This window comes from Zingiber officinale, chromosome 6A (genome assembly GCF_018446385.1).
Source record: "Zingiber officinale cultivar Zhangliang chromosome 6A, Zo_v1.1, whole genome shotgun sequence".
In the NCBI taxonomy this organism is placed as follows: domain Eukaryota; kingdom Viridiplantae; phylum Streptophyta; class Magnoliopsida; order Zingiberales; family Zingiberaceae; genus Zingiber; species Zingiber officinale.
The window spans coordinates 18,734,473-18,757,023 of record NC_055997.1 but is presented as its reverse complement, the minus strand read 5'-3'; the positions used below and the strand labels follow the sequence as shown (position 1 = coordinate 18,757,023).

The 22,551-nt window shown below is 38.3% G+C and overlaps 1 protein-coding gene across 4 annotated transcripts; it reads left to right on the top strand.

Moving 5' to 3' along the window:
• The first annotated feature begins 14,412 nt into the window (after positions 1-14,412).
• On the top strand, positions 14,413-20,003 carry LOC121996010 (scarecrow-like protein 6). Of its 4 annotated transcripts, none has more exons than XM_042549814.1 (4): positions 14,413-15,237; positions 15,325-17,422; positions 17,663-17,775; positions 19,636-20,003. In XM_042549814.1, the coding sequence occupies exons 1-2, from the start codon at positions 14,781-14,783 to the stop codon at positions 16,806-16,808; spliced, it is 1,941 nt and encodes a 646-aa protein (XP_042405748.1). In that variant the 5' UTR covers positions 14,413-14,780; the 3' UTR covers positions 16,809-17,422; positions 17,663-17,775; positions 19,636-20,003. The 4 variants fall into 4 exon arrangements, with proteins under 4 accessions (XP_042405748.1, XP_042405746.1, XP_042405747.1 ...); XM_042549812.1 differs by adding an exon at positions 19,354-19,519 and having other exon boundaries at positions 14,413-17,422; XM_042549813.1 differs by having other exon boundaries at positions 14,413-17,422; positions 19,969-20,003.
• Positions 20,004-22,551: the final 2,548 nt, after the last annotated feature.

The following is a 22,551-nucleotide window of genomic DNA, read 5'->3' as shown; positions in this document are numbered from 1 at the left end:
CCACCCGAAGCTGATGTTGCTTGCTGCACTGCCTGCTCGGCTTGAGCTTTCTACTGCTACTCCACAATCTTCGCTGCTCGCGCTTGGATGAGTGCTTCGAGCTCTTCAGGGGAGAGCGTTACCAAAAGTTGACGTCCAGCTTCTTCCATCTTCTTGGCTCAGATTCATGTGTGTTCCCACAGATGGTGCCAATTTGATCCTGTCCGAGCACTGAGTCGACGGACACTGGGGACGTGGCACGCTCCACTGTCTTCGAATGGTGGTGTAGCTTTCCGACGATCCTGCAAAGAAGCCGAGCCAGGAGGGGTTCCCCGGCGACGGTCCTCCGACGCTCAAGTCAGGTAACGAACGAGGCAGAGTAACGTGGCTACAGTAAATAGTTGCGCATACCTTCATCGACGTCTGGGGTCTTTATATAGGACCCCGGAGAAGTGCGGGCACGTTTCCCGTCACGTGCACGCTTCCCCAAACATACCTTAACAAGCCTGTGTCAGAAAAGTGCTTCTGGCGCTATTCCGCAATCGTCCGAGCATATCCCGGATGCGACGGTGGAAGCTTCCACCGTACGATTCTGTGTACGGCTTGCCCGCCAACTCTGCTGCTTGTCGACGGCAGGCGTCTCGAGGATGACGTTACCCCGTCTCCTTTGTCCTCTTGCGCTCCTTGTCTGTTCCAGGGCCGAGCGGATAGGTCGCTCGGCAAGCATCTCACTCCTGCACCGGTCATATGCTCGACTGAGACTGCTCCTGCCTGTGTTGCCTTGCGCACCGGCCGAACAGTGACCCCGCTCGACCCTTGAACCTTTTTATCGTGAGCATCGGAAACCCGACCCCTAGTCAGGTTGTATTCCATTTGGTTCGGAGAACTCCCGGCCAGTCGGCCAGTCTTCGGGTTGCTTCGTCCGATCGGCCAGTCTTCTGGTTGACTATCTTGACCTTTGACCTCCACGTGCCGTTGACCCTTTGCTGACGAGGATCCTCCGTCTTTATCACCGGATCAGTTTCATAATCAAATGTCTCCAGAAATAAATATTTTAAATGTAACTGAATACAAATGAGTACTCATGTTTGACAAAAAATATTATTTTTATTTTAAAATTATAACAAAGAAAAATAAAAAATTGACATAAAAGTTGGCTTGTATATGTTTCTCAACCTGCGGGTCAACCCAAGCCCATCGCAGGCTAACCCACGCGGGTCTAGGCGAGTTGGCTCGTGGTGGGCTTGGGTTGATAAAATTCTAACCCAACCCGCTTAAATGATTTGGTAAGGTGGACCAATGGTAGCTATCAAAATTGATGTCACAAATTAACTCCCAAATTAATCTTCAAATCGAAAACCCACAACTACATAAAGCAATGTTTTAGTATAAGGCCCGAGTCGAATTTTCTGAGGATTATGCTAGCATCGTGTTGCTTCGGATTTGGAACACATCTTTTTGGGTTTTCTGGATATGAAATGGGGGTTTGGTATTAAATGTAAAAGAGAACAGAATTGAACTTGCTGGCAAATCGTTTATTGCTGCAGAAATAAATTTTAAAACAAGCTAGAAATCAAACACTTAAACCACATTTTCATTAAGTGGAATTCAACCAAATTGCTCTTATGAAAACCACATATTCTAAATTATTCCCAAACAAACTTAAGAACTAACCTTAGGTTATCATAAATTAATCTGAACCGAATGCACTCAACTAATTAAATTGACCAAATGGGAATCAAATTGCAGAATTCAACTTAATTAACTGCAGAACAAAACGTGCAAGAGCTTAACACCACATCTAACTCATCACACTACAAATTATCTATTCTATAACTCCAACTAACTTATCAACTGATAAAAGGCTAAAACAGAAATGCTGCTCAAACAAAGGAAACAAAATTGCAGCAGGAACTGCTGCACAACCAAAACAAAACAGAACACCAAAGAACAGAAATCAGTAGAACAGATTCGTGTAGAAATTAAGACTACAAACTAATCTAAGCTATGAACTAGTAAATTCAAAAACAAAAGTGCAGAAACAAGAAAATCTAAACTACGAATCAAACTGCAAAGAAAACCTAACATCCCTACAACTTAAATCTTAAATCAGTTTGTCTCCTCTTTGCCGTCACACAAAGAATTTATAGAGAACACTCCAACAGAAGTCGGTCTGGTGTCCTCAAGCTTCAAAACGAACTCAGATTCACTTGTATCAGCTCACAAATCTTCAGCGAGATCAGATTCTGACATGGTACTCTGTTGCACGCTGTTGGGTTCTCTAGAACTGGAATCGCAAGCTGAACAAAGGCCTACGAAGGATGGAAAGCTGTCGGAAAAGGTTCAGAATCACCGGAGGACCACCGCTGATAATCCCGTGAAGAAATGGAAGCTCAACCCAGAGAAACACCGCTGGGCTGAGGAAGAAAACGCACCCCGCAGCTACAGTGCTTCACCTGCAAAAACGCTCGCTGGAGATGTGCTGAAGGTCAGAAACTGGTCGCCGGAAGCTGAGGAACTCCACGCCGATGATGACAACTTGATTCGAAGATCTGGGAGAAGGGAGGGAGCTGTGTTCGCGCCATCACGAAAACTGGCACGATGAACAGTAACACAAGCTCACTGTTCACCGTGCCAAATTCCAGCTTTTATACCTAGGGTTTGGTCCAGCTGGGGTTTGACTCGAGTCCAAGCTCAATTGGGGTCAGTTAGGGTTTTGGGTTCCATTTGGTTGAGTGAACCATGCCTCCACTTGAATCATGAACCCATTAGTACCCTACAAGACAAAATTCACATAATGAGAAATAAATCATGCATAAGATGGAAAAACATCATAAAGCTCATAAAAATCTTGTTTTGGGAAACATGATCAAAATTGGAATTAAACATGTGTAAATATATAAAGAACACCAAATATTAACCCAAAATTAATGTGTCAATTCATAGCTTATCAACCAACCCGATGAATCCAACCCAAATTGATGGCCCTAGACCTAGCTTATTTGAATTTCTAAAAAAAAATCGCAACTGCTAGCAAGTTTTTAGTTTACAGAATGAAGATATGGTGTGAATTTTTAGATATCGCGATCAAAACTTTGGTTGTGATCAATAAACAAAGCGGTCATGGTCCTAATGTATCAGGCCCACGTTGGGCCTGATATGAGATCATATTAGGCCCACATTCAAGTTGAAATTGATTATAATGTTAAAGCACCTTAGAGAGCTTTAAATAAGTAATAGATTGGAGTCCTTGCAACACTAGCAACTCACAAGACTTGAAATAGATACAATCAGAGCTGTTTAAGTCCATCAATGGATTTTGATCGAAATCTATTAATAAACCTAGGGTATTTGGATTTCTAGAAATTCACAATATCTAGGAAGGGTTGAGTGAGGACAAGCTAAATATAATGTCAAAACTTAGTTTTAACTACTACCGATTAAGTTCTTATGGTGTGCAAATTGGCACGAAATAGTGCACCTGATGAATTTCAATGAACAACACACCCTTCAAATTTTAATTTATAGATACAACAACACCATTTTGTTTAAGTTATAATTTAGTTAGAGTCGACAATAAATTTATAAGATTATTTGAAATTTCAAAGCACACCATGTAGAGTCGAAACATACTGTTGGATCTAGCCTATTTGAATTTCTAAAAAAATCACAACCGCTAACAAGTTTTTAGTTTATAGAAAAGAGATATTGTATGAAATTTTAGATATCGGGATCAAAACTTTGGTTGTGATCAATGAATAAAGTGGCCATGGTACCAACGTATTAGACCTACGTTAGGCCTGATATGATCCCATATTAGGCCCACATTCAAGTTAAAATTTATTGTAATGTTGAAGCACTTCTAAAGAGCCTTAAATAAGTAATGGATAGCGTTGGAATCCTTGCAACACCAGTAACTCACAAAACTTGAAATGAGTGTAATCGGAGTTCTCTAGGTCCATCAGTAGATTTTGACCAAAATCTACTGATGGACCTAGGGTATTTAGATTTCTACAAATTCATAATCGCTAGGAAGGGTTAAGTGAGGAGAAGCAAGATATGGTACCAAAACTTAGTTCTTACTACTACCGATGAAGTTCTTGTGCGTGCAGTTGGTACGGAATAGTGCACTTAATGGATTTCAATGAACAACACACCCAATCAAATTTTAATTTACAAACACAATGGCACCATTTTGTTTAAGTCATAACTTAAAGTCGAAAATAAATTTACAAGATTATTTGAAATTTCCAAGCACACTATGTAGATTTGAATCTCGCTGTTAGACCTAGCCTATTTGAATTTCTGAAAAAATCGCAACCACTAGCAAGTTTTTAGTTTACAAAACGGATATATCGTGTGAAGTTTTAGATATTGGGATTGGTTTATATTTCTCATATTATAGATAACATTGTATTGAACAACAAATACTATATACAAAGATATAAAAGTAACATCACTCTACACAATTGTAGCTTTACAGTCCCTACCCAAATATTTTTCTTATAACAATATAGATAATTAATCGGATATTTTGCATAACTTGTCCCTCAAAATTGATACTAATACATCAATTCTATTTTTTTTTTCATGTCTCCTTGTTTGAAATTCATCTTTAGATCGTATAGCATATATAGAATATATTGCATCACAAAGAAGCCATAGTTAACATTATAAATAACATCAATAATTTAATGTTCAATAATTTATATTCATATATTCATATTGTTTATTTTTTACTTACCTACTTCTTATTGTGGGCATTCTACTGTGAGAGAGATACATTGGTCCAAGGGATGATGACTTTCAGAATATGAATGAATAGCAGCAAGTTGTTGACTACTATATTGTTTAAAATCCTATACCTGTAAGAATGAACACAAAATTTAAATTATACATTAATTAGAATTTATATTGCAATACTAACATACACATAAATATTGGATACTCGTCGCTGCTTCAAATTCATATCTTGATTTACTTCCACTCATAAGAGAATTGTAATGGTTGAAAGTCATTATTTTGGTGTCCACTGACAACAAGTGAAAGTGTGCACTATCACTACACAAAGGTATCAAAATATATCTAAACCCTTCATCTTCCATATTTGTCTTTGTCACTTTTTGCAAGGCAAACTTGCTTGAGAATTTTATTGTTGACTACAAAGATGCAAAGTCATACATACTTAACCAAATAATAAAATATATTCTAATATTATATATTCTCAAATCATTTATAATCCTTACTGTGAAGAAGGTTGAATAATATATAAACATGTTGTATGACCTAACAGACGAGGATGCCTCCTGATCCTGTCTGAAAGTCGAAGAGATGGAAAACTAGGGATGTGGCGCTCCCGCTGACCGCCTATAGACTCCGCTCTGTCCTGCAACACAGATGACATCAGTGTCGAGCCAGGGAAGGGGGTCCCCGGCGTTGGCCCTTCGACGCTCAAGTCAGTCACCAACGATGAAGTATAAGGCGGAGCAACAAGAAGATTGTAGCGCAAATAGTGAATATCGCATACCTCTACTGATCCTTGGGCCTCCTTTTATATAGAGCTCCTGTAGCGTGCATGCACACTCCCCAAGGCGAGCACGCTTCCTAAAGTTTTCTCTAAAAAAACTTATCAGTAAAGTGTCCCTGACACAATACCTTAACATGCCGAGCATATCTCTGAAGTGACAGTGGAAGCTTCAGTCGTACGATCTTCTGGTTGATCATGCCGGGTGTCAGATGCACTAACTCCCAAAAGGATGTTGATGGATAATAGAGAGAGTATGTTGCTGGGCCGAGCGGACTAGCCGCTCGGTCGGGACTCTACTGTCCTTGTGTCCCGTTCGCTTGATCGGGACTTCGTTGCATGTGTCTGCTCGGTCGAAACTCCTCTGTACTCTTGCTACGTCCGCTCGGCCAAAATAATAGTGTGCCAGTGTCACGCCCGCTCGGTCGTGGCTCCATTGTGCCAATGTCGAATCCTGCTGCTTGTCCAAGCGGGGTAGCCGCTCAACCCGGATTCTGCACGTTATCTCCTCTGGCGTCCTCCCTTATTGAGCGTCGGTTATTCAACGTATTACATGAGTCAGAGGTGGGGTCGGATCAGGCCCTTCTCCTCCCGGTCGAGGCATGATCGTCTCGATCGATCGATGACCTCTGAGCGTTGACCACCTTGACTTTGACCTTCACTGCGGCAGCTATCCCCTATAGGGTGGGCCCCGCCTTATCATCGCATCACCCCCTAAACAAAATTTTATAATAAATGTCAATTATCTCCCTTTTGGTAAAACCCTCTCCATTCACACCTGATAAAAAGAATACATATTTAAACCAAAGATGGTTCCTCCAAAATTAATTCAGTTGTAAACCTGCAAATTAGTTTAATATAAATCATAAAAATAAATTAAATAACCATAAATTATATCAATTTATCACTTAATTAAAGAAACTATGTATATTACTATACTTTAGATTCTTCAATTGTTTTAACAAATATGTCACATCTTCATCTTGTTTTTTCTTTTTCAAAGTCTTAAATTACTTTTTCACACCTTAAACATAAAATATATTTAATTAATGAATTAAATCAAACAATAAAAACTATTTTATATGCAAATACACACTTATTGTAATGGCTTATTTCGTCATTTTGTTAAGTTGGGCAATGCTAGTTGCTTCCTTCTCTGAATCTTCTTCGAAATTGCCTTCCATAATTGTGATGTTGTCTCTTTCTTCTTCCATATCATCCTCATTAAATTTTCCTTTCCTCTTGCCCACAACATCAAATTATTTTACAAATTTTTTACCCTATACTTTTGGTAAAACGTTCTCCACATGCTCATATATTTGTATCTTGCTCTGCTTCCTCTTAGGTAAAAGTTGTAGCCACAATGGACTATCAATTGAAGTATTCCTATAATTATAATGATTTTGGTCACATCCTCTCCTACTCCTTGTTCTAAAAGCTACTGGTTCAAAATAAGGATTGACTACAAGATCACTTGATTGAACCTGCATACCTTTATTTTCTATTATTTCGAGTAATTCTTTCACCCTTTCATTCAAATGCATGTTCTTCAATGTTAGATCCTTTATTCGATTTTCTTGAATAATAAAATTACAACTCATTATTGCTTTGGCTTCTTGCTTCTGTGTTATCTAATTGTGATGTTTCCATTGGACATGGAATGTCATTAACAAAATCAAGGTTCTCAATCATTGTTTTTTCATATTCGATCAATGCTTTTTCATATTGGGTTGGGATTAGTTCAATTATAATCTGTCAAATTATAAAAACAAATGCTAAAACTGCATATTAACCTATGTTAGGTGACAATCTTCAATATTTACCTATTCAGGTGAGACTCGGTTGAATAAGGCTCTCACCTTATTAATATGTGAAGGAATATTAATATTCCTCCACTTGTTTATTCACGCTCCTTCAATATTATATGATTTTTAGATTGGAATATGCTCAAAAAACCATGCTTGATTCATCATAACAAGTGTTACATATTCATAAATGCCTCTAAAATATTATCAAATTTAACATCAAAAATAAACTCACAGCCAAAAGACTAACAAATCCCTTTAGATAAGGGAGGTTGGTGTTGGAGTAATATATTTGAGTTGATGAAAATATGTCTCGAATCTTAAGTAATTATGGAGCCATAAATTTATGGATTACTTCAACCCAGTTGAATTTAATAAGATTGTCAAAATCATCTATTATATCTATAAGATTTAAAGGGATCTTATATATACTAGAAGAAAGAAGACACAAATAAATATATATAAAATGTAGAATTTGTAAAATAATAAAATATCATCTACTTCAACTCTATTAGTATAAAATTTAAATAACTCCTCAATTCTATCTGGTAGCTTCTTTTTTATTTGAGAAGTAAACAAAAAAGAGGTCACCTGATACTTTAGCTGAATTGATAGAAACCAAAGCACCTTGGTTTGCAATACCAAGCAACAAAGAAAGTTTAACCAGTACACCTATAAAACTTAAATGATTAGTTATCTTCTATGACATGATGAGCCTAATATAAGATAATATCATGCCCACATTGGGCCTGATATGAGATCATATTAGACCCACGTTGGAGATGATCCCAATATCAGGGCCATCTGCTAACCAAAATGAAAAAAAAAGATTAAGTTTTTTAAGGTACTTTATTTTACTATACTACTTACTAATTCATGCTTAAAATTCATAATTATAAGTTGTACCTGAGAATCTAAAGATTTGAGCAGTAGAATCTCAATTTTGAAATATATTAACCAATATACTATGGATATACTACATATCTTTATGTCCAAAAAAATACTAAAGGGAAACTGTTTGATCATCGCTATGTGTCGATCATGTAAAATAATATATCCATGATTCTTCCTTTCATTGTTGATGCTTAAAAAATTGTTAAAATGACCTAACACATTGTTCTAATGTAATTTTTACCCAACATCAGCTGAAGCTTGCAAGTTTTAAAAATTAAATTTATTAACAACCAAACCCTAATTGGTTGAGCTTTTCCAAATCAAGATACACATTATTTCTGAATATATCCAACAATGTTGTTTTAACCTAGTCAGTTCTATGAGTTTATAAGGTGAACATATCCAAGATAAATACCTTTACGAATAATTGAACAGTAGAGCCTGAAACACTCGCCGAACTTCCTACCGTCATTCTAAAAGGAAAGTTTTGATGAAAACCTTAAACCCTTCATTGCAGAGAGACGATCATTGTAGATTTCGTTGGAAACTCTTGACACCACCTAAGGAACACACGAAGACAGTTGCGTAGACTTTCAGTGGGAAACGATCTTGCCACTAAAACAGAGCACTAGATTTTTGAAATTAGAGAATTAAGAAAAGATATTAGACCTGCACTTGATGAGAGAGAGAGGGAGAAAAATGTTTACGCCATTAGTACAACAATTTACTAAAATGTGTACTTAGGTTTTTGAATTTACCAAAAGAAGCATACTACTTTAGCATTTACCAAATGACGCACCTTTTTACAGTGGTCTTCCTATTCTACCCTCCTGACAAATTTAATTGATTTCCTTTTTATTTTCTTTGTCATTTCTCTCTCTTCTCTTTCCTACTATGCATGCAACGTATATTCTCTTTCCTTCTTCTTTTTTATCTTCTCTTTGTTTCTTTTTTTATTTTTTTCTCAAACATGTTATAAGAGATCAAACCCACATTGAGTCTGATATCTCTCCATATCAGGCCCACATTGGGCCTGATATGGAGAGATATTAGGCCTAACAACAAGGAAATAAACAAAAAAAGGGAAAAAAAGAGAGATTTAGATTTTTCAACACCTCTGGTCCACTACTAGAAATGTCGAAAATAACAATGGAGAGCATATTTAGACTCCTTACAATTTTAGAAATATACAGGATCTTAAATGATTACAATCTGAGGTCTCTAAGTCGATCAGTGGATTTTGACCGAAACTCACTTTTGGACCTAGAGAGCTCCGATTGCACCCATTTCAGTTCCTGTGTATTTCTAAAATTGCAAGGAGTTCAAATATACTCTCTATTATTATTTTTGGCATTTCTAGTGGTGGACCATAGGTTTTGAAAAACCTAAATCTACCGTTCTTTTTTTTTTACTTTTTTTCTTTTTGTTATTAGGCCTGATATGAAGAGATATCAGGCCTACGTTGGGCCTGATATCTCTTTATATCAGGTCCAATGCAAGCCTAATATCTCCCCATATCAGGCCCAATGAGGGCCTAATATCTCCCCATATCAGGCCCAACGTGGGTCTGATATGGGAGATATCAAGCCTAATAACAAAAAAAATAAATAAATAAATAAAGAAAGAAAGAGAGATTTAGGTTTTTTAAAACATCTGGTCCACCACTAGGAATGTCAAAAATAATAATGAAGAGCATATTTGGACTCCTTTCAATTTTAGAAATCCACAGGAACTAAATGAGTGCAATCGGAGCTCTCTAGGTCCATCAGTGGGTTTCGGTCAAAACTCACTAATGGACCTAGAGAGCTCTGATTGCACCCATTTCAGTTTCTGTAGATTTCTAATATTGCATGGAGTTAAAATATACTATCTATTATTTATTTCAACTTCTAAAAGATGTTAAAATATAATAAGAAAGAATCAGTAAAATAATCCCTATACATTTTAGGTTTATCAAAACTTTTCTTTTTTAACCATCCTTATGGTTTTAGAAAAAAGGAAGAGAGTTTTAAATTTGAAACTTTCTATTTTTATAGCCATGTTAAAAAAAGGAAATTTTAGAAGAGAAGTTTTAAATTTTAAAACTTGGTTTTAATTTTTAAAACTTTCCTTTTTTAACCTCCACTTTAGGGAATTAAAAGAGAGGTTGTAAAATTTTATAAGAGTTTTTCCTTCTTTGCTTATAAAATTTTTACAAAGTTTTTTTCCCTCTTTTAAGGGGTCGGCCACCCTTGCTTGGTGCCCAAGCAAGGGGCCGACCAATCAATGATTGATCCAATCAATGATTGATCCAATCAAGAGGAAGGAAAAGAAAAAATAAAAGGGGAAAAGGAAAAACAAGAGGAAGATTTTAATTTTTGTAAAAATCTTTTCCTTATTTGCCTTGGGCAAGTAATATAAAAGAAGGGGAGGGGAGGCCTCATGATACATCAATTCTTATTCTCTTGTTGGAGCTCTTCATTGTGGCCAACCCCTCTCTTCTTTCTTTTCCCCTTGCTCTCTTTTATTCCTTGGTTGTGGTGGTGGCCGAATACTAGAGAAGGAGGAGGAGCTTTGGGTGGTGTTCATCTTGGAGGATCGTCGCCCACACGACGTCCAAGAGAAGGCGAGGAATACGGCAGATCTCGAGGTTATTAACATACAAAGAAGAGGTATAACTAGTAATTATTTTCCGCATCATACTAGTTCTTCTTTGTTAGAATTCCAAACACAAGAGACATATGGTTCTAGAATTTCGGATTTGTTTCGAAGTTGTGTTTTTTTTTTGTTTTTCGAATTTGTGATTCGATTGTTCTTTTCGGTTAAACCTAATGTTATTTTAGGAAATTAAATATTGAATTTCTATTAAAGGCTTTGTCGAGGCAGTGGTGAATGATCTCATACCCAAGAAGGCCTAGTGTCTCACCATGTTTGACCTGGGAGTCGATTTTAGAAATAAATATTTAATCAACTTTATAACATAGGTGGATTTGGATCAATAGTGTTAAGTTCCGTTTGCGATCCAAATCTAAACCATCAAGAATAGATAAGTTAAATTTGGAATCAAAAATGTTAAGTTCCGTTTGTGATTCCTAATTTAATTTCTAAAAACACAATAGGTTGTTTAGGAAAGGTTCGACACTTGTACAAAATTTTTGTACAGTGGAATCAGTATGATTTTCCTAGGATCAACCAACAAGGGCAACGTTGGGCCTGATATCTATTCATATCAGGCCTAATGTGGGTCTAATATCTCCCCATATCAGGCCCAATGTGGACCTGATATGGGAGATACCAGGCCTAATAACAAAAAAAAAGAAAAAAAAATAATAAAAAAAGAAAGAGATTTAGGTTTTTCAAAACCTCTGGTCCACCACTAGGAATGCTGAAAATAATAATGAATAACATATTTGGACTCCTTGCAATTTTGGAAATCCACAAGAACTGAAATGGGTGTAATCGGAGCTCTGTAGTTCCATCAGTGGGGTTCGATCAAAATCCACTGATGGACCTAGAGAGCTCTGATTGCACGCATTTCAGTTTCTGTGGAATTATAATATTGCAAAGAGTTAAAATATGCTATCTATTATTTATTTTAACTTCTAAAAGATGTTAAAATATAATAAGAAATAATCAGCAACACATTCCCAATACGTTTTAGATTCTTTGCAATTTTAGAAATCCACAGGAACTAAAATGAGTGCGATCGGAGCTCTCTAGTTCCATCAGTGGGTTTCGGTCAAAACCCACTGATGGACCTAGAGAGCTTCGATTGCACTCATTTCAATTTCTGTGGAATTTTAATATTGCAAGGAGTTAAAATATGCTATCTATTATTTATTTTAACTTCTAAAAGATGTTAAAATATAATAAGAAATAATCAGCAACACATTCCCCAAACGTTTTAGGTTTTTCAAAACCTCTGCCCCACCACTAGGAATGCCGAAAATAATAATGAAGAGCATATTTGGACTCCTTGCAATTTTAGAAATCCACAGGAACTGAAATGGGTGCAATCAGAGCTCTCTAGGTCCATTAGTGAGTTTTGACCGAAATCCACTAATGGACCTAGAGAGCTCCGATTGCACCCATTTCAGTTCCTGCGGATTTCTAAAATTACAAGGAGTCCAAATAAGCTCTTCATTATTATTTTCTACATTCCTAGTGGTGGACCAGAGGTTTGAAAATCTTAAAACGTATGGGAAATATTTTGCTGATTATTTCTTATTATATTTTAACATCTTTTAGATGTTAAAATAAATAATAGATAGCATATTTTAACTCCTTGCAACATTAGAATTCCACAGAAACTGAAATGGGTGCAATCGGAGCTCTCTAGGTCCAATAGTGGGTTTTGACCGAAACCCACTAATGGACCTAGAAAGCTCCGATTGCACTCATTTCAGTTCTTGTGGATTTCTAAATTTGCAAGGAGTCTAAATATGCTATTCATTATTATTTTCGGCATTCCTAGTGGTGGACCAGAGGTTTTGAAAACCTAAATATCTCTTCTTTTTTTAATTATTAGGCCTGATATGAATAGTATCAGGCCCAACGTGGGCCTGATATCTCTTCATATCAAGCCTAATAACAAAAAAAAAAAAAAGAAAAAAAGAGAGATTTAGACCTAGAGAGCTCTGATTGCACCGATTTCAGTTCCTGTAGATTTATAATTTTACAAGGAGTTCAAATATGCTCTCCATTGTTAGTTTTGGCATTCTTAGTGGTGGACCAGAGATTTTGAAAAACCTAAAATGTATAGGGATTGTTTTACTGATTATTTCTTATTATATTTTAACATCTTTTAGAAGTTGAAATGAATAATAGATAGCATATTTTAACTCCTTGCAATATTAGAAATCCACAGAAACTAAAATGGGTGCAATCGGAGCTCTCTAGGTTCATCAGTGGATTTTGACCGAAACCCACTAATGGACCTAGAGAGCTCCGATTGCACTCATTTCAATTCCTGTGGATTTCTAAAATTACAAGGAGTCTAAATATGCTCTTCATTATTATTTTCGGCATTCCTAGTGGTAGACCAGAGATTTTGAAAACCCTAAATCTCTCTTTATTTATTTTTTTTTAATTTTTTTTTGTTATTAGGTCTGATATGAAGAGATATCAGGCTCACGTTGGGCCTAATATGGGGAGATATCATGCCCACATTGGGCCTGATATGAAGAGATATCAGGCCCAACGTGGGCCTGATATCTCTTCATATCAGGCCTAATAACAAAAAAAAAATGATAGATTTAGGTTTTTCAAAACCTTTGGTCCACCACTAGGAATGTCAAAAATAATAATGGAGAGCATATTTGGACTCCTTGCAATTTTAGAAATCCACAGGAACTAAAATGGGTGCAATTGAAGCTCTCTAGATCCATAAATGAGTTTCGGTCAAAACTCATTGATCGACTTAGAAACCTCAGATTGCAATCATTTCAGATCCTATAGATTTCTAAAATTGCAAGGAGTCTAAATATATTCTCCATTATTATTTTCGGCATTTCTAATAGTGGACCAGAGGTGTTGAAAAAACTAAATCTTTTTTTTTTCTCCTGTTGTTAGGTCTGATATCTTTCCATATCAGGCCCACATTGGGCCTGATATGGAGAGATATTAGGCTCAACGTGGTTTTGATCTCTTATAACATGTTTGAGAAAAAAATTATAAAATAAAAAGGAAAAAACAAAGAGAAAATAAAAAAAAAAAAAAAAAAAAAAAGAGTAGATACATTGCATGTATAGTAGGAAAGATAAGAGAGAGAAATTACAAAGAAAAGAAAAAGAAAATCAATTAAATTTGTTAAGAGAATAGAATAGGAAGACCACGATAAAAAGGTGCATCATTTAATAAATACTAAAGTAATATACTTCTTTGGTAAATTTAAAAACTTAAATAAATCTTTTGTTAAATTGCCGCCATTAGTATCCAAACTTCAATATTATTTTTAAATCATTTTCAAATAACAATGTGGTTAGATACTTTGAAAAATGAGATAGGAAATAAGGATGTCAGTGTAAGGGACGTCCTTTGATAAAATAAAACTATAGTGCACCATTTGATAAATTCAAAATTTGGTGTACGTAAATTGCTGAAATTAATATGATTATAGTTAGTTATATAATATTATTTTAAAAAATTATAACCAGACAATTAATGACGGTTTTGATCCATACAGTAGCTGAAATATCGGATAGAGCCGATATATCAAGAGAGCGTTACGATCTATTTCTCACTGTTCTTGATTCGATGCCCATGCCAATTGAATTCGTGGCGCAGAGTTAGATGCAGAGGCAGAGAAGAACAGGGAACTTTCCTGTTCCTTTTGAGCTAGGAAATTGCTGGATTGATCTCAGCGGAGGAGAAAGCAAAGCGTCTGCATCGGCGCACTCAAAAGCGACGCCATGATCTCGCCAAAAGTTAGAAAGATGAAATCTTTTCTTTCCTGCTCCAGCCAGCTCGCGGAATCATGGCAGCGGAGCGTGCTGAGAGAGAGAGAGATCCAGTAGGTGCGCGAAGCTGCGGAGACTGCACTGGGCTATTTGCTGGGAGGTGCGGAATCGGCGGGTTGTAGTGCTGTTAAGGATCATCAGATGAGGGGAGGGACGCCCCTTGCCGTCCCACAAAATGGGGCTTCTTTGCAGGTCTTGGAGGGAGAAGAAGGTCTCCTCTGGTGCGCTACTTCTGCTATGGTTGCTAAGAGGAAGGAGAAAGGAAGGGAGAAGGAAAAGCTGCTGCTTGAGCCGCGTTCGGTGCTGGAAAGTAGGCGGAGCCCTAGCCCGCCGAGCTCCTCCGCCTCGACGCTGTCGTCCTCACTCGTCGTTGGTGGAGGAAGGTCTGCCTCCTCTGACGGATCCGCGATCACCGCCACTCCCTCGGCGGCGGCGGAAGGGGCCCGGAGGGCGGAGAGCACGACAGAGCTTCTGCCAGTACCAGCTTCCCTCGCCGGTGATTTGGAAGGCATGTTCTGCGAACCGGCCGCCTCAATAGGACAAGACCATAACTTTCTTGGGTGGATCATCAGCGAGGCTGATGACACCTCCGGCGGCGGTAACTTCGATTCGCTCTGCGTGTTCGAAGGTTCTGACAGTTTTGGTTGCGGGATCCCGAACCCTAATCTTTGCCTTGCTCCTTCAGCCGATATCCTCCCTGTTCTGTTGCCTCCGTTGCCGGCGGAGCTTCATTTGCAAGACGAAAAGCATCTCCTTCCCAATCAGGAGAACCAGGCCCAACCACCACAGCTCTTCCCTTCCTTCTTCCTCCCATTTCATCAGCAGTCGACTACCTACCACCGGGGTCAGCCGTGGAAGCACCTCGCCCCTCCTACACGCAAACGCCCTGCCGTCGATCCCTTCCCTACCTCTCGTGCTCCTGAGCTCCTCTGCCAAAACGTCCCCCATCAAATGGGATTCAGACGACAGTTCGATGCCGCTGGATTCCAGCTTCAACCGCCGTCAGTAAAGCCCAAATTAGCAAGTGGAGACGAGCCGTCCGTGGCAGCTGCGACCCCAGTTCAGCAGCAGCAACGGGCATTGTTCGACCAGCTCTTCGAGGTAGCAGAGTTGATCGTGGCCGGGAACACCTTCAGCGCCCGTGGGATATTGGCGCGGCTCAATCACCAGCTCCCTTCTCCATTGGGGAAACCTCTCTTGCGGTCTGCTTTCTACTTCAAGGAGGCTCTCCACCTCCTCGCCAGCAATTCCCCCCAAGCACCGCCGCCGGTGTCGACACCATTGGATGCGCTGCTCAAGTTCGCCACCTACAAAACCTTCTCCGACGTCTCGCCCATTGCCCAATTCACCAGCCTAACCTGCGTCCAGGCCGTCTTGGAGGCACTTGACGGTGCTACCTGCATCCATATCATTGATTTCGACATTGGCATCGGCGTGCAGTGGTCAGCCCTTATGCAGGAGCTGGTTCACCGGTGTTCATCAGCAGTGGCTGCTCCGCCATGCCTAAAGATCACTGCTTTTACATCTCCCTGCTCCCATCACCCTCTAGAGCTGCACCTCATTCACCAGAATTTGCTCCAGTTTGCTAGAAGTCTTGGCCTCGTTTTCGAATTCAACATTCTCGACCTTGACCCGTTTGATCCATCAGCGCTCTTAAGAATGCGTCCCACGCCCAATGAGGCAGTCGCCGTGAATCTCCCGGTTGGTTCTTCAATCGACCTGCTTATTCTGGATCTCCTACGCTTTGTGAAGCAGCTTTCCCCAAAGATTTTGGTCTCTGTTGATTATGGATGCGATCGCATCGACCTACCTTACGGGCACAATATTCTCAGCTCAATTCGGTCATGCATACTTCTCCTCGATTCAATCGATGCAGCGGGTACCAATCCAGACGCCGCCAACAAGATCGAACGTTTCTTAGTCCGGCCAAGGATTCAAAATGCTGTTTTCCGACCCCTTCATTTGTCGAACAAGGAGGCAGTTTCATGGAGGCATCTCTTTAGTTCTGCTGGATTCGTGCCTGTGCAGTTCAGCAACATCACAGAGACACAAGCAGAATGCCTTCTGAAGAGGGTGCTGGTTCAGGGATTCTCCGTCGACCGGAGCCAAACTTCCCTTTCCCTCTGCTGGAAGCGCGGGGAGCTTGCATCAGTATCAGCATGGAAGTGACGAGCTCTTTGCTTCCTTTATTGATCGTGATCGGTATCGAAATATGTTTTAAGGTGTAAATTGTTGTAGTAAGAGCTTCCCATCGTAGCTGAGATTTGTGTTCTAGAAATCAACACGAATCCAAATCCGTAAAATGAAATGGACGACGACGACGAGGGCTGACGTGGAGGGCTCACGACGGACTCGCGAAGGCGGTCGGCCAAACCTCTGACCTCCTCCCTCTATAAATATTGTACCCACCCTCCTCCCCCCAAACCCTAACTTGATGCGATCCTCCTCTACCTTCGCCTCCGAAGCCCCAAATTCGCCTCCTCCTCTTCCCACTCGATACGACCACCTCAATTGCTTCCTCTGAAGCGAGATCGGTCGGATCTCAGCTTCTCGAAGCGGTCTGAAGATCTGAAGCGCCCACCGATGCCTCCGAGATCGGATCTGTTTTCACCGCTCGGCTAGAGCCCGATTGGCGTCGGTCGTCGGATAAGGCTCCGCGGCCTCGCGGTTCTGGCTCTCCTCCAGCAAGAAGGCGCTGCTCGGTTCGTATACTCCCTTTGTGGTGCTTCTCGTGGCAGCTATGTTGCACGGAACGCATATTTCTTGAGGGCCTTCGCGCAAGCGTGAGTAGTGCTTATCCTCGATCCCTGAGCTTCGATTTCAGAAATTTCTTAGATGTTTTATTCAGTAGGGTTTACGATTTGCTCTCCATCTTTCCCTGATGTTGCGTCCCGAATTGTGATAAGGGTAACTAGAATTTGGTTCTAGTTGTGAGGATCGTGTAGCGAAATATTCAAATCATTTGTTGTTATAATTCCCTAGTATTCCCTGAGAATTCTTGTTTCCTATTTGGTAAATTTTAGCTATGAGATTGCGGCAGAATGTGCTGATGATGATGACGACGCCAAGGACACACAAAAATGAGTTGAGGAAAGATGTTCTTGATGAGCTTAAAATGCACGACTCAGTAATGCAGGTACTATCTAAAACATTTTTTTTTCCTACCTTCTATCAGATTGAGTTATCTACTTTTTCCCCATTCTGATATACACTGTCAGTTGACAGAGATGAAATTGTATTGTTACATTAAAGGAGAACAAAATAACCCTACATATAAACTTAGATTACTACAAACATACTAACTCAAAGGTTTTGAAATTTTGATGATGCAAATCCTTTGGGTGAAGTAGATAACAATTTCAAAAGAATTTTTTATTGTTTCATTCTGATTTTCAAAATAGACGATTTGATCTTCAAAATAGACGGATTATTTTACTACTTGATCATGTTTGGCGATAACATGGTGGGTTACCTAAAACTTTAACCGTGTACTTAAAACAATATTTGGATCATAATATTCACTAATTACTCTAATTGGGTTATCCGGTTTACTTTCTTTGTTTTGGTACCTCAACTATGTTGTGCATAAAACATAGTTCTATGCCAAATTAGGTTAATCTTGATTAGATAGTCGAATGATGATTATTAATGAGATATGAATTAAGTGTTGGTTTAGGGTGCACAGTCACAGGTCTTAGGTACCAAACCATGCCTTTGTTGTGTGTTAAAAATGCCATGGGGTCATGTCTGACCAATATTTATACCTCCTCATTAATACTAAAATATATTTTATAAGTTTCTATATTTTGTTTGTTTTAGTATACATGATACAAGGATTATATTTTGACTTATTTGCAAAATCTGATTCTACATTATCCTAGTGTTGAAAATTGTGTAGATGCTAAGAAGTGTCATTAAGTGTAGAAATGCTTACATATGAAAATGAAGGCAACAAATACCTCTATTGTATAAAACCATATTTTTATTAGGAGGATCGAAGAGAAAATATGGGGGCTTTACCTAGGAGAATTGAGAAGAAAATCCTAACCTCAGGATAAATGCATCTTTGATTCCAAGTGAAAAAGTATGAAAATGGTAATGTTTCCGTAAGGAGAACATTTACACCAAATTTATATGACTATGAGAGCCTTTCTCAATGACTAAGTACTCCATGGGGAACTAATCTATATAGTCTCATTATTATTATCATCAAGCCATGTTTCTTTCTACTATTTGGGCTCTACTGCGTGGATCTTATCCACAAACTCTTACTAAGGTTCCTAACCCTCATAATGTTGGAATCAGAGTACAGACAAAAATGTTTAATATGCCATAAAGTTTAGGTGGCATCCAAATCCAATAACTTTTAGAAATGTGACCGTTGGATTAAAACAACTGATTTAAAATCTAAAACTGGATAAGTGATCACTATTGTACTCATTCCTATCACTTTGACAAGCGCACATACTTTTTGATGGGTACACTTTTACATCTGTGAATTGTCTTTCCAGCTTATTCACCGTGCTTTGTTGTAGAGAGCAAAAAATAGTCTCTTATGGTTGTACCAGCCGTTGGCTAGCACATGATGGTGTTGCGACCATAAGATTTGGGGGTCAAATCCCAGCTAGTAGCCGGGTGCTTGTCCTTCTCCATGTGCTATCAACTACCTAAGGCTGGTAGTCATCCGTGATTTACCTCTTCCTTTTTGGGACAGGATGGCGAAGGTGCTGGGTATGCAAATTGCCTGTTGCCACCATGAAATAAGTCAAAATTAGATTGATAAACTAGTAGAGCACATCATATTGGAAGAAAGATGATGAATTCTGGTGCATGCTAGCTTTTCACAGGCTCTAACCCTGCAACATGCATTACTAGTGATGGTTTGTTAAACTATCTTTAGCAGATTGATTAAATTATGCTCATTTTAAATTTTCATTGGAGGTATTGCAACAATTTTTATCTATCATACAGTTCACATTGGCAATTAAATTTCCAGGTTTTATTAGCTGGACAGGCGATGACAGTTCAAAATTCCCTTTTCTTCCTTTGGAACTTGCTATGAGTTTGTTTATTAGTTGAATGTTTAGATCTTACCGTCGATACACTTGTTTTTTTTTTTTTTTTTTGAAGTAAAATAAAATTCCCATTGTTCATCAAAATATGGGAAATGACGATATAAAGATCATAAATTATTGTATGGTCGGATAGTTACTGTGAATAATATATTGGTTAGGTTTAGACTTGCTCCTCTTTTGAATATGTATCTTAGTACTTATTTACATTATTGATGGTACACCACATAATTATCTGGGTATCTGTGTATATGAAGCCATCTGAGAGAACCAGTTATGCAGAATTAGGGAATTGATCCCTCCAAACTCTAAAGAGATAATTCCATTGGAGGGGGGAGGGCTTTATGCATTCTTGGGTAAAGAGCTCCAACATATCTGAAAACTGAAGGAATGGTCATCCGTACAAGAAGTGGATGACACTTGTTCCTCCACAAGTTTTTAGGTATTTGGATACCTACAGGCAATCATCAATTGTTTTTTAATTTCGTCCATAATTTAACACTAGATTATTGTTGGTCCAAACCCGTACCAGATAAACTTATTTGTAATGCTTACTTTTGCGTTTCTCTTTTCTATTGTCTAGGAATATGCCACGCAAATAGAAGATTTGCTTGATAATATGAGGGAGCGTTTGGTTCAGGGGAATAGGAGTGGAGAATAGGAATGAGAATCATTGATTGTCATTGTTAATGTTTGGATTATAGGAATAGGAATGCAAATAAGGGAATGAATCTTTGAAATTGGGTAATAACTCATTCTCATGTACCTCCTCTTCAATGAGCCATTATCCTATTTTCATCAATCAAAATATTCCCTTATTCCAAAAGTACCCTTAACCTAAAACTAAAATTTTCTCCCTTAATATTAAATATCAAAATTTATTTATTTATTTTTTCTTTCATATCACTTCTCTCTCCTTATTCTCTCTCATCATATTTTCTCTCTCATCATTTTATCACACATTTTCTCTCTCCTATCACACACTCTTTTTTCTCATTAAACTTTCTCTCTCCTCAATTTCTTCCATCGCACTCTCTTCCTTCTTTTTTTCTCATCATACTTTCTATCTCATCATACTTTCTCTCTCCTCAATCTTTCTCATCACATTCCCTTTTTTCTGATTACACTTTCTCTCTCTTCAATCTCTCTTGTCACACTCCTTCGTTTTTTCCTCAACATACTTTCTCTCTTATCATACTTTCTCCCTCATCATACTTTCTCTCTCCTCAATCTCTCCCATCACACTCAATATTCTCTTTTTTTCATTACACTTTCTCTCTCATCATATTTTATCTCTCACCATACTTTCTCTCTCATCACATTCTCTTTCCTCATTTTTTCTCATTACATTTTCTCTCTCTTCATCCTCTCTCATCGTACTTTCTCTCATATCATATTTTCTCTCTCATCTTCTCTCATCATGCTCTCTCCTATCACACTCTCTTTTTGTCATTTTCTCTTATCACACTTTCTCTCTCTTCATTCTTTCTCATCACACTTTCTCTCTCATCATTCTCTTTCATTCATCTTTCTCTCACATCTAATTTTTTCTCTTATTTTTTTAAGGGTAAAAAAGGAAATTTTGATTTATTCCGATAGAAAATATGCAACTAACCAAATATTACTTTTAAGAGTGATATCAATGCTCATACCCATTTCCATTTCACAATACAATGATTCCCATTCTGATTCCTATTCCTAGGAAAGAATCAAACGCCCCTGAGTGTTTCATTGACTGGTGGAGAGCTATAAATAATAGAAAAGCTTTACATCCAAGCTTTTGCTACAATTGAAGTTGAGTTATGTAATTCCCAGTCTATTATTGCCCAACTGGTGGTAGTTCTGTTCACCAAAATGCTTGATAAGGAAACTCAACTGGTTATATTTTCTGATTTTGACTTGACATGCACTGGGCTTGATTCCTGTGACATGAAATCCTAACTGCATCCAAAGTTGTTCAGATTGACACTCTGATTCTTTGGCGAAGATCACGATCAATTGCGAGGAACTCTTGGACATACTTTCAGAGCAGTATGCAGAGTATGAGCTGTGCTTTGAAAACTTGCTTTCAACGGACGAAGGTTACTTTTTTATGCAAATTAGTTACGAGTTGATTAGAAATAACAAATGTTTCTTCAGTGGGGATATGCTGTCGCAAACTAATACTCGCACCATCTTGTTGCTTAGCTGAAACATTTGATCATGGAAGCCTATGTAAAGGAATTGTGAACCTCTCTGATTTTGAAAAAAAAAAAGAGAGTAAATTCTATCTTGAAGACATCAAAAGGACTGGTGGTGCGATTGATCCAACAATATGATGCAAATATTTTTTCCGTGATAAAGGAAAACTTTGATGCTGATTTCATTATGCTGTACCTTGGTGAGATAAAGAAGCAAAGGGAGGCTGTAGGGGAAGATTAAAACCCATGGAAAGGTTTACCAGGTGTTCTCTACACTGCATCTGGCTGTTCTGCTACCAGCATTTCTCAATTTATTCCGTTGGTTGTCCATAGGCATTGCTCGTATAATTCACATGATAGGCGGTTGATTGTAGTTCCGTTATCCTGTACATTTGGAATAAAAAACGTGCAAAATCACTCGTTTCAGTTTTGGGCGTTTTTAGCCAAGAAGGTGAGAGAATACACGCAGGAAGAAATGTGTGTCCCGCTTGGCAAGCTAGAAACTGAACCATTACCATTCCAAGATTCATCCGTATCGGTGAATCATCATCCCCAGTGCATTAAACACGCTCATAGATATATTGCTATAGTTTGCCAATCATGTCAGAACTCGGCGTCGATAATTGATGGGTGCCATTTAAGATGTGAGATTGAGATTCT